At 50.4% G+C, this 23361-nt stretch overlaps 2 protein-coding genes across 2 annotated transcripts in view; one reads left to right on the top strand and one right to left on the bottom strand.

Moving 5' to 3' along the window:
* Positions 1-23361, bottom strand: part of LOC144158990 (uncharacterized) — a 337501-nt gene that overhangs the window by 83915 nt on the left and 230225 nt on the right. The gene's annotated exons all lie outside the window — the stretch shown is intronic.
* Positions 4106-21501, top strand: LOC144169732 (uncharacterized). Its single transcript, XM_077699060.1, has 2 exons — positions 4106-4364; positions 20113-21501. The coding sequence occupies exons 1-2, from the start codon at positions 4326-4328 to the stop codon at positions 20845-20847; spliced, it is 774 nt and encodes a 257-aa protein (XP_077555186.1). The 5' UTR covers positions 4106-4325; the 3' UTR covers positions 20848-21501.

Raw genomic sequence — 23361 nt, 5'->3', positions numbered from 1 at the left:
GCCACCACCTCGATCTCGCCAGATCGGCCGAGCCGCCAGAGCGCTCGCCACAGGCCGAGCCGCCCGTACGCAGCAACAACGCAGTTAACCTCACCAATGTCACCCCTGTCCACACGAGCTGTTTTGTTCTATTCCCATCTGACGCGCTGTGTCCGCGGACCAACGGCGAAAACTTCGCCGATGCGCCATATCCATTGCTAACGAAAAAAAAAAAAAACGCGCAAGGTCAAATGCACCTCCTGGGGGTAAACCCACGTGCAAATCTGACACACCAAAGTGTTAAGGTGACGCCACGAACACGTTCCCAGTCATCGGCCGATCACGGGAACACCGCCGGACGGCAAGATGCTGCTCGTATAGAAAGAAGAAAGGAGGAGGAACGGAGCTCATAGGAGTGATCATCTCGGCACTTTTCAAGTACTTTAGTCGTGACTGCCGTTCATTTGCTGTGCTGGATAACCTTAAAGGGCATTTGGAAACCTAGCAATAGGGAAATTAGTGGCGAAGAGTCTTGTGTGCTGCTAATATTAGTAAGCGGTATAAAGTGCATAGTTACCGATTGGTGTTATTCCCTCAGCTTCGCTAGTCATCTGCTCCTCCAGAACAGAATAGCTCAGTAGTTTGGAATTTTTGCAACTTCCCTGTACTATCCATTGGATTCATCGGTGTTGTGAAGAGCTCAGGAGGTTTTTTCTGCCCTGTGAACGATTAAATACCTGCCGTTAAGATCTTTCTTCAGTTGTGTCTTCAAGCAGCAGTTACTGATTGTGCCTGTTCCACTGGTTGTTACCCCTGAAAAAACTCGGCTAAGGGCAAAAAACTGCCACAAAAACACTCGCCAGAGGTTTTAACAGCTTTTCAGTCGACAAAAGCGTCGATGCCAAATTTATTTACACCACGCTATGCTTAAACATCGCCTGCACATTCGTGTGGTTATTTAGCACTCTTCGCAAAAAGCATTCCCGCATATGAGAGCTTGAGCACCGCTCTGACCAAGAATGCTGAACTCGTTTGGAAGGTCGAGGACAGATTCGCCACCATCCCCGAAGGACGGTTAGAGTCATTTCTGCCTGACATTCTTCCATTCTGTCTGACATAAAATTCCTAGATTCCCTGTGCTAAAAGAACCGAGCAGCAAACATTCTGATATTCCTGGTGGAATCAGGCCATGGAGCGTCCCGAAGTGCAAGCGCGTTCCCATACCTTCAGCGGACGTTGAGCATTGTTTTTCCAGACACAATTATCGACTGAAAAGAGGTACAACTTCAAGCAGCAAATCATTTCAATAAGGCTGGTTTGTCATGGCTTTAAAGGCACCATGCCGACAAAACACGAGTTTGCTATCTGCGAAAGATTGGGTGTTTTATAGTGCCCCCAGCGTTTGTCCTGCAGCAAACGATGCTTTCTTCCCTGAGAAATTAATGAAGTCAAGTTTACAATTTTGATTTTCCCGCCAAATCTTGTTTTGTGACGTCCGCGATGACGTAAGAAGGACAGGTCTTCAAGCCAACATTTGTGCGCTGTTTACTCTGCGGTGAACTGACGAACGCCTTATTTGCCGTTAGTCCTCCTAGATGGCACCCCCATACTGCGGAGGACTAGGGTGCCTTCGCTTTGTTTCTGATCGTATTTGCACCTGGATTGTTTTTGTTACGGTAGGTAGTAATCATTTCGGAAAACATGAAGTATGCTCGGAAAACAGGATCACGTAAGACAATGTCACTTACGCCAATCGGCCAGTGTCGTGTGACGCATCCAAAAAAAAGAAGAAAAAAAAAAAGCGCCGGACTGCTGTGCAGCTAAGTACAGTGCGCGCTGTATACCAACAGCAGTACGCACTGGTACTTCTATGTTTACGTGTACTTTCGTAACTTCCATTGTTTACCCCATTATTCTTAGGGCTTTAAAGTGAACATGCGTTACATTCAAGCGAAAATAGCTCTTTCTGCAAGCTGATAAGCTCTACCAAGCATGCGTTTTTCTTTCAGGCCTCAGCCAATCGCATAGCTATGCGTATTAAGTCATAGGTTCTAGTGCGGGAAATGAGCTAGTGAGTCGCAAGGCCATTCTCTTTTTCCCTAAGTTTACGTTAACAGTTGTGTCAGTATGATTCTAACGAGGCAATCTTTCGATTGAGCCAAACTTGTGTCCTGTCGGCATGGCCTCTTTAAGCCGTTCTTTTGTTGTCGAATCACCTCGCATTTTAAGCAAATCTACAAAAATAGCAACTCTTGTGTGGCATATTTTCACAAAGAAAATAAAATTTCTTCCCCACAGCACAAGAATTGTCCGCTGTTTTACTGCAAGTCAAAAATTTGTCGTGAGAGACGCTGCTGCAGTAAACACGAATTGTGCCCATAGTGCCTAAACTACAGTATTTGGTGCCTCTATCTGCCTAAATGGCGCTTTTCAGTGCCAATTATAGGCGTCTAAAGCATGGATCTTTCGTGCCTAAAGTTGCGGTCTCTACTATATGAGTAAGAGTTACGCTCGCCTTATTTGAAACCAGACAAACAAGCCTTTACTGAAGGAGGGTACTCTTTATACGCTTAAGCGTAAAGAGCGTATTGAATGCTTTGCATCGCGGGAGAAAACTCAGATGAATCTTTTCGGTTATTTTTTGGGCCTTTAAACGACATCTGATCAGAAAACACTAACCCATTCTTCATTCTTCTTTATGGTATCTTCGGCGTTCCCGCGGCAGTAAGTACTTTTATGGGAGGGCTCATTATTAATTTAGAATCCCCTGGTCTGCTTAACGTGAGCGTAAACAGTGTGCACACGAGCAGTTTTGCCGCACAAGGAAGAACAGCTTCTGCTGCTGGCAATCGAACCAGAGTCCTGCTTTATAGCCGCACAGCACCTTACTCACAATGCACAGTGCAGCGTACGCGCTGCTTGTTTCCTTCCGTGCCACCTTTTTTAACAGTTTGATTGTTGCTGGTTTGCTTCCTTACATTCTACATTCCTTTTGTCTATTTCTTTATATGAGAATTCATGAGTTTGTAAAAAACACAGTAGGATGTCGTAGGGTGAAGACAGCAGGTGGAACCTTCTTTGTTTTTTATTTCTTTTTTTTCTTTCTCCCTCCTCGTTCTCCCTCCTTTATTGCATTCGTTTTACTGAATTCTTTCCTTTCCACGTGTTTCATTCCCCCCCCCCCCACTTTTTTTTTCGCATTCCGCATTCCTTCGGGTTGTATTACAGCGGTGCAATGCAGTGCTAAGGCTCACACCAGTCAACCGCCGTACCAAACCCAAAGCGGGAGGGGGGGGGGGGGGGGCTTTCAGCCTACAGAAAGTATTGCACATTCCGCTCGTGCGATACATTAATGTCTACAGGCGCGCGCGTTACAAGAGAGTCATAGGATGAACCCAACAAACTCATTCGAGAGCACGCATTTGTCTTGCAGCATGTTGAGCTTTCGCTGTATTGTGGCACTCTTTTCAAGACAGCCGAAATTTACCGAAAGAGAAAGCGCTCAGGTTCCGCCGCGCTGCTGTTACGAAAGTGAAATAGATCTTGTCCGCTCGTTTCTCAGCACATAATACTTTTCGTAGCACAGTCGGGCAGAGAAGCGCATGGCCTTGCGGACCAAGATGGCTTTTTCTTCATTTCCTGCGTAGAATGAGGACAAGACGCTTATTCGGCGTCTTTGTATCCCCGGAGCTCGCCAAACGGTGCGCCAAGAGGATGACCGGTGGCTCGCATTTGTCGGATGTCTCGGCTCACGCAGCCATGTCAGAAGTTCGCTCTCCGACTCCCGAGGCGCTCCGGTGGCACGCTTGGGAGCCGCGGGGCGCACGCATCCCAGGGCGCGTCACGAATGGGTCCCGATGGCACGCCATTGTGGCAAGCTCTGCTGCGCGCAGCATGCAGCATCGCGGCCGCGGCAGCAGAACGGGACGACCCGGTTATCGCGCGTCGCTTTCCGTGCCGCCCAAGCAGCAACGGCAGCGCAGGCGGTGCCCTTGCACTTGGAGGTGGGGGCGTTACGCTGCCCTCGGATCCGGATTGTCCCTGGAGCGTGACTTCATTCTTTGCGCCCTTCAGACGGCATCCCTCCGTGGCGGCCGAGATTATAAAGCTCCCAGGAGCCCCTCCGCGCCCCGACAAGTAAGGGACGCTATCTCGACAACAGCAGCGCGCCGGGGCTCTTTGTGCTCTCAGCGTGGCCAAGCTGCCGCCAATCGGCTTCCGTGTCTTCGCCGGTCGGAAGCGGTCGCGAAAAGGCATGCTGTGAGAAGAAATCTGCGGCTGGGGCTCAGGGCGCGCCAATTGTCCTCCACATCGTGTCGCTGGGGGAGCAGCCGGCAACGTGCGACATGGGATGCCGCCGGACCGCGGGCAGGAGCTGGCTTCTGGTGAGCCTCTTTGCCTCCTCCCAGAGCGCATCAGTCGGCTTTTTTCTTCGACTCATATCACGCTGCCAGCTGAATACCTCGTTCGCAAAGGTACCCGACACAGAAGATTTTTTTACGGGGCAAGGAAAGGGACCTGCCGTGTTTCAGGTATCTGTACTGCTACGTAGCAGTGGAACCTGATGCCTTTCGAAGCCGCAAGCAGGATCCTTTGTGAACCCCAAATGGCCATTGTTCACAACGGTTCTTCAGTGGAATTTCGAAAGCGCCTTTAAACCATACAGTGTAAAAACAAAGTAAACGTATGTTGGGCCCTACGTCCATCATTCTTGGCTTTCGAAAGCAGGTGGCTATCTTTTCAGAGAAATTATCGGGGTTCATTATTATTATTATTATTATTATTATTATTATTATTATTATTATTATTATTATTATTATTATTATTATTATTATTATTAGTAGTAGTAGTAGTAGTAGTAGTAGTAGCAGTAGTCGTAGGAATGTTGTTGTGGTTGTTGCATTAGGGAACAAGACTCCATGACCATGCCAAATATCAGTCCGATTTACAAAGCAGTCACGAACTTCTTACTACTGCTACCGCCAGATGGTATTTCCATATATACGATCACGGCTTTGTGGATCCCTCCCGGCTTCCTCAAAAGCACGATATTTTCGAATTGGCATCGATATGAAACATTATCATCATCAGACCTAACAAGCACACGAAGCCGATGAAGAGAAGAAGACAGGAGAAAATCAGGGTTATAAGCGAGGATCAAATTCAGCGCCAGTCGGTGCGCTGGCATTGGCGAGAACGAAAAAATCCCGTGCCATCTCCACTAACATGAAAACAGGGGAGGGGCGAAGCATGCAGTGTATAAGTATATTCTTGGCGCCTTGGCGTTTTTGCCAATGGAGATGAAACTGGTGGGGGTAGGGTTATAGAGCTTTGCTCTAAAAGTCTTTTGTCTTTGGAGCACGAAGCTCTCTAGCGCAAGGCGTAAACAGGTGTCCCGGTTTTTTTAGTACGCATTACGAAGCGCGCCATCGCGAGGCGTAAACGAGTGTCCCGGTGTTTTTTAAGTGCAGAGCACTTTAGAGGCTCGCCTTGTCGTCGTAGCTCGCTCGCTGGACCGAAGTAGAGCCCCACGGCGTTCCGTCGTAGCTGCTGTCGTCGCGGCGTCTCACAGAGGTTTCGAAAGCCAAGCGGTTTGTATAGTCATAAGCGTTCGAAACTCGTGAACCGCTGGTGCTTGTCATACATCTCCTCGTTGTTTAGCGCAAAGAGAACTGCAGGTACATTTGAGGCAAGATATACGTAATTAACCGGCAGTGCCCACGTTGATTTGGTTAGGAATGCTCGTTGGGTTGGTTTTTACGATAGTAAGCGAAAAAGGTGGCAGTGCAATTCCGCCACGTGCGGGAGGAAAAGCAAGCCCAAAAAGAACCGAACTCCCGCTGGGGCAGTTTCAGGCAGGGGGCGCGCGAGCACTGCGAAGGCGGGGAATTTGAAATGCGTTGGATAAACCTCCGTTGAATTCATCAGGAGAGGAATGAGACAGGGCGGCGAAGAGCGTGATGGATGGTAAGAGGGAGCGGATAACAGCGCCACAGCCTATTATGGCGAATCAGTGCTCTGCACTTCTGACAGCTTTACCATTGAGTGGAGCGGATTTGATTTTTTAGTACGCGTTACGTTCTAGCGCTAGGCGTAAACGAGTTCCCGGTGTTTTAGTACCGTGACTACATGAGACGGCGATTACGACGATGACTACAGGAGACGCCAACAGCCCCAGCCACTAAGGAGCTTCGCCCCTGAATAAAAAGCAAAACAAGCCAGCGTAAACGTGGCGACAAGGGCTTGACGAGTACGGGCAGGTCGCAATCTAAAAAGCCGCATCTGGGCGTCCAGTGTATGGTAAGTGGTGATGGTTCTTATAATTATGCGAGTTTGTGCTATGCTCCATTGTTTGTTGAAAAAAGAATGCGTACTTCGGGATACGGGGGCTACGAGGATGTGCTGTCGAATGTCTGATGGAATTTGAACCTCCTGGCCTTTTCGTCGTGGGGCGTCGTAGTGCAGGCGAAGAAATGTTGTTATTCCTGTGGGCGTGGTTCGAGTCGCTGGATCTTAAACGCATGGTAGGCCTCCTGTATTTTTTTTAGGTGTTGCGAGCCTTATAACGGTCTTGCATGCTTGGCATAGTATGGTGGCGCTGAGTTTGCATGTTTCTGGCGGTCTGAGGGACAGGTACGGTGTATTATATGGTACCCGTAGAGAATCGCACTCGGGAAGTCAGAAGCGACGATTGGAGACGCGGTGGATGTGCTTGAGTTGGGTGGGTGTGCCCTGTAAGGGGGGGAGTCGTTGTAAGCCAGATTCATCGTTAGGCATTAGAAGAACTATATTCAAAGGTAGGGCACACACGGGAGAGGGTGATGGTTTATTTAAAGCTCTGGTTCTGGTATTCCGTGTGCGCTCTTGCGGGCCATTCTCTTGCTGAGGCAGATATTTCGGGGGCGCAATCCAGTCCACTGGATTGGAGATATCGTTAGGCGGTGTCGATTGCAATTTGGAGTGCGTCTTGCTGGTCCCTGTTGGAGCCTGCGGGTGTCAATAGCATGAGGTCGTACGGCACTTTTCTCTCAAGTGTCACGAGAACGTTCAAGCTGATTACTGGTGTGGGCGCGTTGTTGACGGTGGCATTCTGAGACCAGGACGCGTATAGATTGGACTCGTTCACCGTCTAACTGAGCTCTCCGTTCCCTGTGGCGATAGATACATGGCGCCTGCATGACTGATGCTTCACCCTCCCCAAACTGAGCTCTTTGTTAGCGATGATGTTTAGTATCGCGCGCCTGTACTTGCTATGTTTCTTCTGTATTGCGGCTTTCCCTGTAGCGTCGCTGCCTAGCTGCATTAGAACGCCGCCGTTCCTCTTCTTCCGTTCCATTATTGTTGGTAGAGGCCGCAAAACTTTGCGCCTCCTTCAGACTATTCTTTCGCACAGCACACGCTCCGCTGTCGGTTGGCATTTCTGCGCCTTCGTTCTCCATTAGCGAGTGGATGCGGTTGTCTGGTCACCATTACAGCAGTCGCAGCGCGGGTGGCGGCACAAGGTCAGGGGTGATCGAACGCCATGCGGAAGTATGAAGCGAGCGACTGCGGCGCTCTCCGCCGCGCAGTTCCATTCAGCGGCTTGAAATGTGCCGATCTGCGGCGCAAGCTGTACTTATTGCGTAACTACACGCACTCCTGTCACTTGACCACCAGCTCAGTGACAGGAGCGGGCGCAATCGCGTGCTTATGGTTTCTATGGTTGCAGCGTTGCTAGGGTTGCGAAATGCGATAGACGCATAGGAGGCTTGCGTCACTTTCGAGAACGAATCATCATCATCATCATCATCACCAGCCTGTCTACGCCCGCTGCAGGGCAAAGGCCTCTCCCATTATTCTCCAATTACCTCGGTCCTGTGCCAACTGTGACCAATTTATCCCCGCAAACTTCTTGATCTCATCTGCCCATCTAACTTTCTGCCGCCCCCTGCAGCGCTTGCCTTCTCTAGGGATCCACTCTGTTACCCTTAATGACCAGCGGGAACGAATGTAGTCAGTTAAAGGGACCCTGCAACGCTTCTTACTGCGAAGCAGTTAGAACCCTCCCTTAGTTTTCAATTCGGTGAAGATGATTTAATCGGCGCCGCTCCGGAGCTCTCCTCCCCACTGCTGACCATTTTTTCACAACTGTTATTCCCCTCGCCACAACCCATGCCTCTTTCACAAGTTTCAAAATAGGGTGACAACGGAGATAGCGACGTTATCAAACGATCGCGGAGAATCCACGGAAGCCCGAATGTGCGTAAAAAAATTCCCGCGCCTTCCCGCGAGGGGAACACGAGTAAATGCAGAGCATTGGGGCCTCAGTACTGATTGAAGGCAATGTTGCTTCCATCGCTTCTTCCGTGATGCTGGAGTAGCAGACACGAGTAAACGTGGGCACGAGCGTCAACAAAGGAAGGAAGGAGCAACGCAGTGACTGAAACACGAGCGACCGCTAGCCGCTATATTTGCAGCGCGCGCAGTAGAGGGAGAGCAGTACGGGGGGGAGAGCGCGCATGCGCAAGCAGCGCGCGCCCTTCCACGCCCCACCGCGCTGCTATCACGCACCTGTTACGCCGAGACCGCGACGGAGCGAACGGGCTGACTACGACGCATGCGCGCGCCAGCTGCTGTTGAGAGAGAGGAGGGATGGAGAGGCGCACCTGCTGCGGACGCGGAACTGTTGACACCGTCCGACGCAGGAACAGGCGAGGCTAAGAAATGCTCTGCATTTAAAACTACTAATAGCTGCTGCCACCGAACATGCAGCCGTCGCCGTTGCCGCCTCAAATTCCACCTCGCCGAGCAGCTGCGAATCTCTCCAGGTCGAAGAGCAACTTGGCCGGTTCGAACGCTGGCGTGAGCACACAATTCTTCTTCAGCTTGAAAGGCTTTCCGAGCGACATTTTCACCGGTGTATTTCGCGCATAGATATGCGCCCACCACCGGTTGCCGGTTTATGCATGCACGGGTTGCGAGTGGAAGAAGGGGGGCGTGAATTAACAGCTGGGCTTCATGCCGCTACCGATGACAATGCCGTTGTGCTGGTGAAAGATTTAAACATGGAAGTCTCATGGCTCAACGCGCCTTGTCAGCTGTCCTGAATCTAGCGCTTTGGGTCTGGGTTGGTGCGTTACACGAAAAGTAACATGCCGACTACGGGGGGTGGGAATGGACAGTTCGTCCGCTAAAATAAAGCTCGAGGCATTCATGGTTTTTACTCACCAGGGGGCGGACGCATGTTGTTCGCCGGGAGGAAGAGGAGGAGTGATTGAAGAAGCGTCGACCTCCAGGGACATTGAAAATTCAAAACGATTCTCTTTATGATTGCGATTGGTCACCCTCGGTTTGATTTTTCAGGATTTTTTCCCCCTTTTTTCTCAAAAATTTTTCAAACCGGTCTAAATTATCTTTCCTAAAAGTCGCGTGATTAGAAAAGAATTCCATTCATTTTAACCATCCTCTGTTGATTGGCCGATCCCCTGATTGGGTATGTGCCATACCTAAAGGCGCAGCAACAACAACAGCAACAAGCGTCGACCCGAGCAGGAGCTCGAATGGGTGCGAAAACCACGAAAAGCCGTGGCCGCCACCGTTGCCACATCAAGTTTTAGCTCGTCGAGTAGCTGCGAATCTCTCCTTGATGAACAGCCACTTGCCCGCTTGAAACGCAGACGTGAGCCAATATTAGTCGTTCAGCTTAAAGGGCTTTCAGGGGGACATTTTCGACGGTAATGTGTCTTTAACTTCTAAGCGCGGGCGCATATCCAGTTGCATGTTTACGCGTGCACGGGTTGGTAGTGGAGGGTGGGGAGGGGCGGGAACGCGCGGCTGTAGGTTTCATGCCCTTACTAATGACATGTCCGTTGTGCTTGCGGGGCGTTTAAACGTGGACCTAAAACGGCCCAATGCGACCTGTCCGGTGTCCTCAGTGGTCGAGTGGATTGGGTTGGTGTGTTGCCCAAATATAAAAATGCCTACGACGCGGGAGGGTAACAGACAGATCCATGTTTGTCCGCTAGAATAAAGCTCGGGTCATTCAAGGTTTCAATCAGCTAATTGGTCAGGAAGCATGCTCAATTGCCATTTACAAACAAACGTCTTTCGTTTCGGGGGTCATCCTTCTTCACAGAGTGGAAGAGCACTGAATTTTTAAAACTTTTTTTCTAAATCCTAACTGCTTTAAGAACGTAGTCAACATACACGTCCAGTACTTAGAATAGGTGGTCGTCATGTACATCAGCCAAAAATTACTGCTCTATGCCCATCAGATAATTTAGAAACTTGCTCAAGAAAATTCTTCATCTTTCCCGGTCTTGGTGTTCTTTCAGGTGCAGGATAAAGGCATTCGATATCCACTTATAAAATGGCTGTGGTTTATCTGAGCTAAACCCTGGATATGCAAAGCGAAAGCTTGGTTTAGCCTGTTTAAGTCTTGGTTTCACTTGATTAACCTTTGACTTAGTTGTAATTATTATACTATTCGTCCAAAGCCTGCCTTTCTCTACGGTTGTTGTCCCGCTTCCGTCGTTCTGCCAGCCGAACGACAAGCTCTTCCTCAGTCTCCGACGCTAGCTTCGCGTGCTTGACATTCCAGACCCTCTTCAGTGAAGCAGCCCGCCGGGCGATATCCGCGCGGTGGTCATACGCAACTTGCCGACGACGGCTCAAAGCCTCCCGCTCCAGCGCAACGCTCAGAGAAGACGGCCCGGCCTCGCTCTCAACCGTGGCCAACCTCGCACTGGCTAGGCGAACGTGGCACTCCTCTTAGCCATGCGCGCGGCGAATGACGTGGTCAGGCGGGTACCCAGCTGCGGAGAGCTCATGCGCCAAGCCGGCGGCGGCGGCGGCGGCGAAGCTCGGCGTGTCGACTCACGTGATATGTTGCCAAGGCTACGGGGTAGCTGCTGTCAAATAATAGAGGTAAAATTGCTGGCAACGGCAAAACTCAGCTAGAATTTGTTAACAAAGCTTTGGTTTGAAAAAAAAAATTATACCATGTTCCCGAGGGGAACCCTGAGGTGATGCAAAGCATCGCGGAGTTCCCTTTATTTTCACTTGCGTTGGTTACCCACATCGCGTGAACGTTGTTGGAAATTCCGCGATGCTTCGCGTCACCTCAGAGTTCCCCTCTGACAAACGGCTCTGTTAACTGGTTGGCTGATGCTGGCTGAACTTGTGTCAGCCAATCCGCTAGCAGGACTGTCGGTACTCATCAGACGCCGGAGCGAGACTTATCCGACAAAGCAACTGAGGCAGCGGCGCGTGCACGCGGTTATATATAGCGCTGGCGTGGAGAGGAGCGGAGGGAGAGGCGCGCAGGCGCGCGCTATCGCGCAGCTGGCGTGGAGTGGTGGACGGAGGGAGCAGCGCGCTATCGCGCAGCTGGCGTGGAGAGGAGGACGGAGGGAGTAGCGCGTTATCGCGCAGCTGGCGTGGAGAGGGGGATGAGGAGAAGAGGTGCGGACGCCAACAGACAACGGACATAGTACCGAGCAAAAAGATGCTCTGCATCTAAAAGCCAGAAAAGCAAAGCAGAAACAGAAGGCGGATTTGCTGCGACGAGCAAGTCATGCAGTGCCGCTCCGTGCTGGCGATAACTATAGGTTTCACAAAGCATGCTTCCGGACGCGAAGGAAAGAGTGCAGGCGTTTATCGGCGGGATCAAGTCTCAATACCGGCGAATTTCTAATTATAGAGCATTCTGTTGCTCGGTGGAAGTGGGACACATGAAGCATCACACATGTACAGACGGGTTTTCTCGTTGAGTCCAGATAGAAATGCTTCGCACGTGAAAGAAGAGAAATGCCGCACTGGGATGTAGCCTCCCTCGCGACCTTTGACAGCCTTGGTAGCCATATATTAGCGGTGCGAATCAAAGTGTGTTTAGTGCTCATCCGTACGAGCCCATGCACGACCCGTTCGGCCCTAGGACAGCCTTATACATATAGCGAAGCTGCCAGTACCCTCAATCCCGCGAAGTTTTGGTGAACTCAGTCAAGGTAAGTGACGCAGCTGGTTGCCCTTCTAGTGGGCTTCCACTTGTATTTTAATGGCATGGAGGCTAAAGGGATAATACTAGTTACCAAGTGGCATCCTAATATCAACAATAAACGTCATCGCAATGGTCTGAACGTGCAGCATCATTCATAAGAGAACCGAAACCATGCCGTAACCCCGTTATCTGCGACGCATAGCCCTGCGCAACGGTTGTTCTTTCTCGAGCTTTAACAGCAGTATTATGTTATTGTGAACAGTGCGATAGTATTAAATGCCCCATTGTGGAACAATGCGGTGTAGGCGGTACCGAAACATGCTTCTAAATATGGCAGACAACGCGAACCGAATAAAAGTAAGTAAAAAATGTCGGGAGTTTTGGTCCGCGATCCAAATCCGGGTCCTGCGGAATGCGAGTCCAACACGCATACCCTGCACCACGGCCGCTTCATGGATCTAGCAAACAAAAGGGGGATGCGGTGACTGCGTCGTGGACTTCGGGTAAGAAAGCTGGGTTACACTTGTACTGAGACCTACAGGAGTAATTTCAGCACGCTAATCATAGAACTAGCAAAGAACGTTCACACTAACAGCGAATATGTAGGGCTTACAAGGGCGAGTATAAACAGCAGAGGTGGATGATATTGCGCAAAGGGAAATGAATTACGAGGATGCTAATAAGAGGACATAATCCCACCACTGGAGGGAAGTAATTTGAGCGCGCTGAATACAAAAGTATCAAAGCCTGTTTGCACCAATAGAGTATATTTAGTCCTAACCAGGGTGCTTGGCCAAGCCTCTCGGCCGCAGCATCAGCGAGAAGAAAATGACACAAACGGAAGAAGAAAATGACGATACTAAAGAGAGGACACAGTCGCACCACTAGACATCTTCCTACTGTTGTAATGTCGCTACTGCGATGGACTCTGGAGCGTATACCTTATAGCGGCAGCGTGATACATCGTCGCCCAAAGAAGTGCGCCTCAGACGATGAAAGACGCGGCACAAAAAAATACCCCAAGCGAAATAAGAGGCAGGTGCTCGTTGCCGCTAAAACCACCACCTCCCGATACCACCGCAACGGTTACGGCGCCAAGATTACCGGCCTAACATATCCCTATGATGACGAAGGTATTTATTTATTTATTTATTTATTTATTCATAGAAACCTTACAGGCCCTACTGGATGGCATGGAGTAAGGGGGGCGTGTGAAAACGTAATAACAATACAAAGCATAAATTGAAGACAGGAACATCGTAACAACAAAATGTAAATGCATTATACATATTTTGCAAGAACAAGGCGATTACTTTTTCACCGTACATGAAAACTTGTGGCCTACAATTTGTGAGAGAAAAAAAACACACACATACACAACATACACGAAAATCCCGGTAATGGGTGTTACACAAAAATATTTTAACAGCATTAAATTGTGTAATGCAGGAGTAGCTGACGGCGAAATGTTTCGGGGATAGATATGGTGGCAATGTTATCAGGCAGATCATTCCAAAGGCGGATGACACGAGGCAGTGCGGATGAATTAAATGCATTGGTTTTACCGTATATGCGCATGAAACTGGACTGATTATGCAATCTGCGTGAAAAAGAATGAGGTATTTAAAGAGGTAGCCGGGTTCGTTTATGGGTGAAAATATATTTGTGGAAAAGGCACAAAGCAGCAATATTACGGCGACTGTCCAATGGAGGAAGTTGCAGGTCTAGTTTTATTTGTGTTACGCTGGAATTGATAGTGTAGTTACGTGATATGAACCGGGCTGCTCTATTCTGTACCATTTCTATCATATTTATTACGTAATTCTGGTGAGGCGACCAGATTGGCGAGGCGAATTCTAATTGTGGCAGGATGAATGTTTGAAAGGCGAGTTTACGAATGTTAGTAGGTGAATTTCGCAAGTTGCGACATAGATAACCCAGCGAACGTGATGCTTTGGCGCATATCACGTCAGACCTACCATTAGACGTAGAGGATCGAGCTTGAAATAAAATGTAATGTTTTCACAGTCCCACGCCCTCAACAACCTTAAGTGTATCTGCATTTTTTTTTACTCGTTTGATGTATATCCCGCTCATTTTCGCCTAACGGGGCTGAACTCAGTAGTATTTTGGACGGTCCCGCTATCTCTACACAGCTACCTACACGTAAGGAGCAGACTTTGCATACTACCAAGGACATTACGTAAATTATTCACGAAATGACCGTGAGCGCATTTATCATCGTTTTTTCGGCATTTTCATGCAACTTCTGCGTGATAGAACAAGGGTCAGTTTAAAAACCTCTGAGCTTTTCGCAATGTAACAAGACGCGAAGCGCCGAGAAATGCGCAGAAAACAAATATGACCAAACCGCAGACACAATAAAAAGTTTCAGGACCTCATTACTGCTGCAAAACATATCAGCCCACACAGTCGCTGAATTTGCCTCGTGTCTGGGTGGTTCAGACTGGCGCAAGACAATTCCAAAAGGAAATGTGGACAGACGGCCAGTAATCCGCCGTGCGGGAAATGACATATCTCATTTGCTTATACGCTTTGTTAATTCTGATGGCCTCGCATGGCGATATAATGAAAAGGCGGAAAATAGGTGAACAATGGGAGCGGCTGCAGAGTATTTTATCGTTCGCTCTTGGTTGCTTTATAAAACCCTGACCTTTTCAAGGGTTCTCGTACAGCATTTGTGTGCTGAACAAAGTCGGCGTATGAGCTACGTCCTATAATCGTTTTGCCTGTAGGAATTCTGCCATTCGGAGAGTTTTAATTCCAGAAAGGGGACCTACGTCAAGTCAGCGCTTATTGTGCCTACCGCTCTCTTGCTTCCTTCAAAGCTTTGTGCCGCGCGGAGATTTCTGTAGACTGAACGCCCCACTTCGCAGATTAAAATCGATTCTTTATAGCACGAGCGGGCACGCCCGCTTTTGCAAACTGGAGAGGGAGAGAGGGAGAGAGAGAGAGAGAGAGAGGGGGGGAGAGAGAGAGAGAGAGAGAGAGAGAGAGAGAGAGAGAGAGAGAGAGAGGAGAGGGAGAGAGAGAGAGAGAGGGGGGGAGAGAGAGAGAGAGAGAGAGAGAGAGAGAGAGAGAGAGAGAGAGAGAGAGAGAGAGAGAGAGAGAGAGAGAGAGAGAGAGAGAGAGAGAGAGAGAGAGAGGGGGGGGAGAGAGAGAGAGGGAGAGAGGGAGAGCTCTTTATTTTAGAAAAAAGCAAAGCGTTTTGCCGCCGTTTACGATCGCTTATATGATTCTCTACGGAGGCCTGGGAAACTGGGCCTATAAGTGTGCGCCCGACCAGGTGTGTGTGTGTCTATTTGGCTTAAAGTTCTCAAACGAGCGCTCCCGAGGACGGCTTGGAGCCCTCTGGCTGATGAGTGTAAGGTCGGGGTCCCCTCCAACAATTTATCCAGAACACGCGCCAAATGAGCCACGGGCACCGAGAGCCTGCGCCTCCTGTCGGTTTGCTTGCCTGCATGCCAGTCGTTGAGCAGGTGAGGTCAGCGGGACGCCCGGTCATCGCATTCAATTGAAGCCGGAGAGAGGATGGAAGCGAGAACAAAAGTGCCGGTCAGACTCTGCGCTTTTAATTCCTTTATAAGCGAACAACACCAAACTGGCGCCAAAGTTCATCAAGCCAACGACTCACTCCGGGGCTATGCGTTAGTGAGGATAAAGAACTTATTGCCACCGCCATGCTTGTTAATGTGACTTTGAAATGGGTTGTAGACGTTGTCTAATTACTGTACGAGATTAAAATCTGGAATTTGTAACGCTGTAAGTTTTGCCGCCCCCTATAAGCGCATTTCTTAACGAGAAAAATGTGTTCGAAAGTGCCGCTTCTCTATCAATCTCCTCACCGTCGATTGTCTAACGTTGGTCATCGACACACTGGTGAACCCGCAAACCAAATTTAGCGGATTGCTAGCTTGTTGAGCCTGTATAGCCTATGTGCAAACAAACAAAAAGTCGACATTAACCACGAATAGGGTGAAAATGTGAATTTGGAAGCATCAGACAGCCTAGAAACAGTCTGCGATCCAGGGTGACGTCACTGCCCTAGATTTGCAACGGCGGTCGTAAACCGCACATAGCGTTTTCTAGTCTGCCGCATATTACAGTTAAATTTAGGCTCTCGGGATCCGCTTAACGTTCGTAATATGGATGACATGATTGAAACTGTAACACTGAAAGTTATAAGCATCCCCTAATTTCGTTATTAGGTGACAGCCCCGAGCGTGAAGTTTTAAATGCAGAGCATTTCTTAGCCTCGCCTGTTCCTGCGTCGGACGGTGTCAACAGTTCCGCGTCCGCAGCAGGTGCGCCTCTCCTTCCCTCCTCTCTCTCAACAGCAGCTGGCGCGCGCATGCCTCGTAGTCAGCCCGTTCGCTGCGTCGCGGTCTCGGCGTAACAGGTGCGTGATAGCAGCGCGGTGGGGCGTGGAAGGGCGCGCGCTGCTTGCGCATGCGCGCTCTCCCCCCCGTACTGCTCTCCCTCTACTGCGCGCGCTGCAAATATAGCGGCTAGCGGTCGCTCGTGTTTCAGTCACTGCGTTGCTCCTTCCTTCCTTGGTTGACGCTCGTGCCCACGTTTACTCGTGTCTGCTCCTCCAGCATCACGGAAGAAGCGATGGAAGCAACACTGCCTTCAATCGGTACTGAGGCCCCAATGCTCTGCATTTACTCGTGTTCCCCTCGCGGGAAGGCGCGGGAATTGTTTTTCTTCTGAGTGTGTCGGGTGGCCTTATTATTTATTTATTTTTATTTATTTATTTATTTATTTATTTATTTATTTATTTATTTATTTATTTATTTATTTATTTTACCATTAGGGCTGACAAGAAGCATTATAGAGGGGACGGCTACATTGATAGTACAATACAGAGCGCGTAAAAAGAGGACACAAAGAAATAAACCAGCAGCAATAAGCATGTCAAGGCGCTTATATAAGGTTACAATAACACGTATAATGGAAGTGAAATGTGCGTACACATTGCTAAGCCGAAATGGAAAATTCAGTTTAGCGCACGCGCTTTCACGTTAGCATACTGAAAGAAAGAGGGAAAAAGAAGCCAAAGCCCCCAACTCTTAATAGAAAAGATGAAATAACTACCGCTTCTCTCCCACCATCGTTTTCGCCAATGTGGTGACGCTGTACATGACGACACACTGGCAAGCCCGCACGTTGGCCTGTACCAGACTGAGACCATGTGTAACTTGCAAAAACTGCGTGGGAGCAAACTAAATTCAGTACTATCCGAGAAATAGGTAATCCTCAGGGTTTCGAAAACTCGGATACCGTGAAACTGTGTTGTGAACCACTGAGACGCCATCGGGCAGGTCGTGAAACGACCGCGAATGCCACACACGGAGTTTTATCTTCTTAGGTGGCCCACCCGTGGACTCAGACTCGAGGCTCCCAGTGAATCGTGAGTTGACGGGTTACACATGATCAGCTGCCCAATATGCAGCCACAAACAAAAGTTTGAAAGGTTCCATCCTACAGCTTCCCTTCAAGTATTGGCTGCACATGCCCAACTTAGGCCCGCACATGCAGGCGGTTTTTTTTTTTTTTTTCTAGCTTGGCCACCCCCTTTAGTAGTGTGGACCCTAAATGGCCACACATTTTTGAAGCCTTCCCCTAATCTAGTCGGTGGGGCTTCTCGGGAGGAGACGGAACAAACAACTGTTCCAATGCACGCTTTATCAGTCACCGGCCCTGTTTCGAGTGCTGCTCTGGTCGGAAGTGTCGAGCGCGTGGCTTGGACAGCGGCCGGTATACGGCAGTCCATCGGGACGCCATCCATCACTCACGTTCCCTCATCGCGTCGCGGCGACAGCGCGCGTTCTTGCCGCCACAGTGTACGGTCCACGGCTGGCCGCCTACGCAATCTGGCACACGGCGTCTGCGGCTTGCATTATACGAGACGAATAGCGTCGGCCGGTCGTAACCGCGGTTTCATTCATCCCCCGGGGGGCCGACGCCCTGGCAGCGCGCCTTTGGCGGCCGCTAGCAGCCAGCTTCCATTGGCGCGCCTGCGCTTAGAGGAGTTATACGCCGGGTCAGGCCACCGTTAGCAGTGGCGACTGTAACGGCCGCGCCACTCAATGTGGCATAAGTACGGCGCTCGTCGCCTTACGGCGGCTCATTCTGGGAAGGTGGCGCAAGCTGCGCATTTCGGAGCCTTATACGGCAAGCCACACTCCCAACATTCAGCTCCCGTCCTGCAGCGTATACGTAAAAGCAAGCCTTCTCGTAGTGCATCCTGCAGACGTTTAAACTAATAGCTCCCACACGTGTTGAATTTACATTATCACATTGCGCCACGAAGACACTCGGTCGTTCTTCTGACACTGTCTCATGGCCTGTAGTCACCTGGAGGGTAATTATAAGCCACCGGTCCCGCTCGTCGTGTCACACTGCCTATCAACGGTTACGGTTGAGGTTGGAACGCATTCCCTCGGTAATGAAAGAAACGCGCTAACTTAATGTATTGTGCTCTTTCGGCGTAAACCAATATTATAAGTAGCTTAAAAATAATTGAAGAATCCGACTGAAAATTAACGACAAATAAAAAAAGTTGCGGATGACATCTACGCTTAAGTCTTAAGGTGTACGACGCGACAGCGTAGCTTCGACGCCGAGGGAGCGCTTTCGAACGGAGTTGCGGCATTTAGCATTTATGATTTCTAAGCACTGAAGGTGAGCGAAGAGAGCGAGACTAGCCGCAACGGTTTTTGATCGCCGTGGCACAGGAAAGACAGATGTCATCTACGCTTGTGGGGCTTAAAATGTGGGTGCGCAAGGTTGCGGCTGCGGGGTGTTCGTAAGGTCTAGTATGAAGGCGACAGTTTCAGTGTTTTAAAGTGTTTATTCTCAAGGGTCGTGTCCTGGCTGAACATTTTGGTTTTTTGGTAAGGGAGAGAAAGAGATAGAGAGAAGACCCCCATTGAGTAAGAAATAGGGGGAGTTTGGGAAAAGGAGGAAAAAAGATGGTATGGAGCCAAAGAGGGTGGAACCCGATGTCTAGGGTCCCAGATGTATATAGACCGTACCCCACTGCGATGTACAACGTAGCAGAAAAGCCCCCTGTTTATTAAACAGTCTCGTTTCACACGTTTCCGCCAGTGACTTCACGTCGCCCGTGCACCCCGGTCGGTGCTCGGCAAAAACCGAGATAACAGATAACACTGCGTTTTCCACCTCCCATATATCCCCGTCACCTTTTAGTGCGCAGCCCTTAAGCACCCGCCCGTGTGGCTTGACGGCCCCATCGTCCCTCGTTGTAACCGAGCGAACGAAGGGGACGCAGAAGACAAACGCGATAGAACGAACAGAAAATCAGAGGAGGAAAATATGGTGAAAGTGTGAGGGTGAGGGCAGTATGTCGACACGGCGCGAGACATTCTCTCCGGCGGCGATGGGCTACGAAGTAACCAAGGCAACGAAGAGTCCACCGAAGATAGAGCGAGCCGGAAAGCGGAAGTATTGCGAGGCACGATACGTGGTCCCCCGCGGCTACGAGCTACGAGACAACGCCAGAGTATAGCTTGTATTCACTGGCATGGCACGCACACAGGAAACCATGTGAGTGCGCCGTTACTGGTTACGTCGGGCTCCGCGGGATGGCGTTACTTGTCCGAGCTAAGCTCATGGTTTGTGTCGGACGTTCCAAACTCTACCCCACCGAACGCAGAGTAATGCCTCGAGTCCAATGTGAGTGTGATTAATAGCATTGCTGTTGACACCACCCTTGAGAATCGGGTTGAAACGCAGCAGACGACGCAGGCCGGTGCTTTTTTTTTCTCTCGGCGTGCGGGCGCAGTGGCACAAGCCGCGCCAAGTCCGTGGTGCGTTAGCCATGTCCGTGGCCGTTTCCAGTGTTGCCAAGCGAAGAAATTGACAGCTAACCTTTTCAATGAATACCACCTATATCGCGCGCCTTCGTGCGTTTGCTGATGCGGCGATCCGTTCATGAGACGCAGCAGGTATGCGCCGTCACCCAGAAGACTACCTTTCGCCCTGCGCGCAAATTTCGCATTAGGGAGTATCGTAATCATCAGCCATTTTTTTCTTGCTTTCCCGTTCCAATCATCTTAGCACTAAAGCGTCCATGACTTGGCTTTTCGTTTTTTTTCTCTCTCTTCCAGACCCGGGCATGCAGCATCTTCCTCGCAATCTGCGGCGGCAGCAGTGGAGGGGCGTTCGCGTGGACGGTGAGGAACCCGGGGCGAATGGCGGCCGATGTGGTGCACTTCCCGACAGCGACGGGAATGCCCGGCACCGCCTCCGAAGCTACGGTTTCAGCGAGCGTCGTTGTGTCCCCAAGCGATGACTCCGGCTACAGACCCGACGCGGCGTTCTCGACGGATCCTCGTGCAGCCTTCTCACCCGCCATTATACCCACAGATGGCTTGACCGGGGCCACGTACCGCGCCAACTACGACTTGGGCTTTCCAGGTCCTCGTACGAGGCCTTGGCACCCCGGACCTATGGGGCCGTTCAGGCCGATGCGCTATCCGCCACGGTACCCCGACTTCCCATCCAGCTACATAGCCGAGAAGATCGACGCGTACCTGCGCAGGCCCTGCCACGGCCCACGATGTCACTCACGGCGCAAGGGGTTCCCAAGCTACCCGCCCTGGAGGAGGCCGCACTATCCAAGGAGGGGCTACTACTTTCCGCCACCGTCGAGGCGCTACCCATTCCACCCGCCGCACTACTTCGCCTACGAAGACCACGAGGGGTCGGGGAGCAGCCATCAAAAGACCAAACTGAGCCCGTATCACAACTACGGCAAGCGCTACCAGAAGCGCTACTACGCCTATTACTACCCGACCGGTTCTAAGTACGCCTACGTACCATTACCACCCTACAATGACTAATTTGGACAGTTTACGCATTCTCCGACTATAGCGTACTCTTTTTTTACCTTTGTAAACACCTCGCAAACTTATGTTATTGCATGATCATGTTGTCATCACAAATTCTCGGTGGCCACTCCAGTTAGCCGGCAGAAGAAAAAAATCCTGGACGTTTCGGAGCCAAGAAGGCTTTCGTTTTGGTTGTGACGTGGGCAACAGACGGGCTGGCTCTTCTGGACCTAGTGCGCTGAAATGTCTCCACATTTTTTTTGTGACCTGGTCTGTGACTGCAGGTTTTCACTAAATGCTTATCATAACTAAACACGCGGAATTCCGTCAAGCCGTTCTCCAATCGCAACAAGGTGGAAAAAAATGTTTTAACGAAATCGTGTAATTCAGTGTTCTTTCCTAATAAGCTTTTTCAGACATTCGGGACAACTCTCATTAACTTAGTACAATTATTTTTATATCAGCAATATTTTTCTGCAAGCTTTTAGCTTGAACACTAAATTACAAGGACATTGATTGATTGTGGGGTTTAACGCGCCGACGCAACGCAAGCGATGAGGCGCGGCGTATTGAAGGGCTCTGGATTGAATTCGACCAACTGGGGATCTTTAACGTGCGCCGAAATCTCGCACGCAATTGCAAGGACAAGTTTGCAGAAATCTTTATAGTGCGTTTGGGTACAGTTAATTGTCAAACGTTGCTGCCCGAATCGCGGCAGACGGGTTCCATCTCCGTGGAACCAGGAGCAACAATCTCTTGAAGTTGTTACTGAGAACAAATAAAGGATTGCTTTCAACGCTGACTGTGCGAGAGAACTTCACACAATGTTCAAGGACTTGAGAACAATTGGTCATTAAATTTATTTGATGTTCCCGAATGCTGAACATGAGCGGCTCTCATGTTCAGCATTCCGAATATATTCTCAACTATATTCTCAGCCATCGCAGCTTACTGTAGGGACTGAGCATACAGGACTACGAAAGAGGTTAGACCAAGGAGTCAAGAGCGTCGTACTTTTGACTGCCATGTTGTGCACAAGACCACGGTCGCTGAATGAAAACGCACAGGAAACCGCACGCTTCGTCGTGCCTCAGGAGGTCACGCGGTGGCCCTTATAGCCAGCCGCGTTACACTGCAGTCGTGGTAGCGCCGTGGTAGCCTGACCGCAGTTGAGGCAGCCTTGGCGGTATTTCTGCGTGTTGCTCTTATGCGTCTTGAGCGGTTGGGTGGGGGAGGGGGGGAGGGATGGGGCGAGGGTTGCTTAGAACGGATGGCCGCTTTAACGTTGCATGCTACGGGCCACAATCCGCCCTCCGTGGTGGGAGCCTTTTCCCCTTTGCCACCAACTGCCCTGCCTTTTGCGGGAGTTGAATGGTGGCAGCTGCCGAACCTGTCCCTTCGTTATTACGAAGAGGCACAAAGCTAGTGGAGGTCCATGAGAGAGTCCTACAGTGAACCTGAATAGGCTGTCGATGATGACGATGATGATGACAAAGCGCAGGACAGGCTTTTAGAATGCGTCACTGCGTCGAACGAGAAATGTGTTGGGTGACTTTATTCTTCTTCCTTCAAGACGCGCCCCGCATTGTGTGATCAAATATCGACTAAGAAAAATCAAAGAGTCGCAGAAAGCGAACCTGAAGTCGTGTAAGGTCTCTCACTGAAGATCCGGGGCCCTTCTTCTCCGCAGAAGGAAGAGAAGAGAAGCAATTTCTCGTGTCAGCAGCGCCAGATGAATAAAAAGAAAAGCCAGTGCCTGAAAGGAACCGTACCGGTGAAAACCACCCCGCACAACGTGGACAGGTGTGTGCATGGGTGCGTTAATAGAGATAGATGATTTTGGTGAATTAAAAAAACCTCCTATTTGGAATTCGCCGAGATTCATGACCTTACTAGGTGAAAAATGCTTTTCGTGGTCCCATCGGCAATCGCGCTATAATGGGTGGCTGAGCGTAGTGCCCGGGACAAGATTAAATGCGCTAGCAGGCGCGCTTAGCGGGCGCAGAAATCGTATCGGAGTGCAAAGGTGAGAGATTCCCGGGCAATTTCCAAGAACGACCAGGTGCGGGCCGCGAGAAAAAACCGCGAGCGCGCGCCCGTGGAGGCAGCCCCGAAGACGTGTTTGTTCCCCGCGAAGCCCGAGTAGTCGGAGCCTGGGCTCTCAGCCGAGCAAACACGGGAACCTGGGGTGAAAGTAAATGCGGAAGGAGGCGCTTCCGAGAGGCTCGGGTTGCCGGGGCGCGTCTTTGGCGTCGCGCGGACCGTCTGCGCGGGACACACTCCAGGAGCCGGCGCGGGAATGGATCGTGGCCCCGGCAAGAGGAGAAGGCGGCTGCGGCTGACAGACGGCTGGCCCGGTACGAAACGACTGCCTCTACACCTGAACGCGCAGCGGGACGCTGCAATCGGCGACGCGACGCCGCCGAGCGGTAAAACAAGGAGTCTCGGCACCTCCGCGCTGGGGAAATTGCGTCGGGCTGAGCACGAGGCGTGGGACCACATTCTCGACTTCGTGAATTTGCCCCA

Source organism: Haemaphysalis longicornis, unplaced genomic scaffold, assembly GCF_048455015.1.
Source record: "Haemaphysalis longicornis isolate Haplotype H1 unplaced genomic scaffold, Haemaphysalis longicornis Haplotype H1 scaffold_1, whole genome shotgun sequence".
Classification (NCBI taxonomy): Eukaryota; Metazoa; Arthropoda; class Arachnida; order Ixodida; family Ixodidae; genus Haemaphysalis; species Haemaphysalis longicornis.
Note: the sequence above shows the minus strand (reverse complement) of the source record. Positions and strands in the feature narration are given on the sequence as shown.

What these genes read in the sequence shown, in the direction of transcription:
- LOC144169732 (XM_077699060.1), top strand. Translation starts at nt 4,326, where the DNA reads ATGGGATGCCGCCGGACCGCGGGCAGGAGCTGGCTTCTG. An exon ending in CGGGCAGGAGCTGGCTTCTG is followed by an intron (nt 4,365 to 20,112) that starts GTGAGCCTCTTT and finishes TCTCTCTTCCAG; the next exon opens with ACCCGGGCATGCAGCATCTT.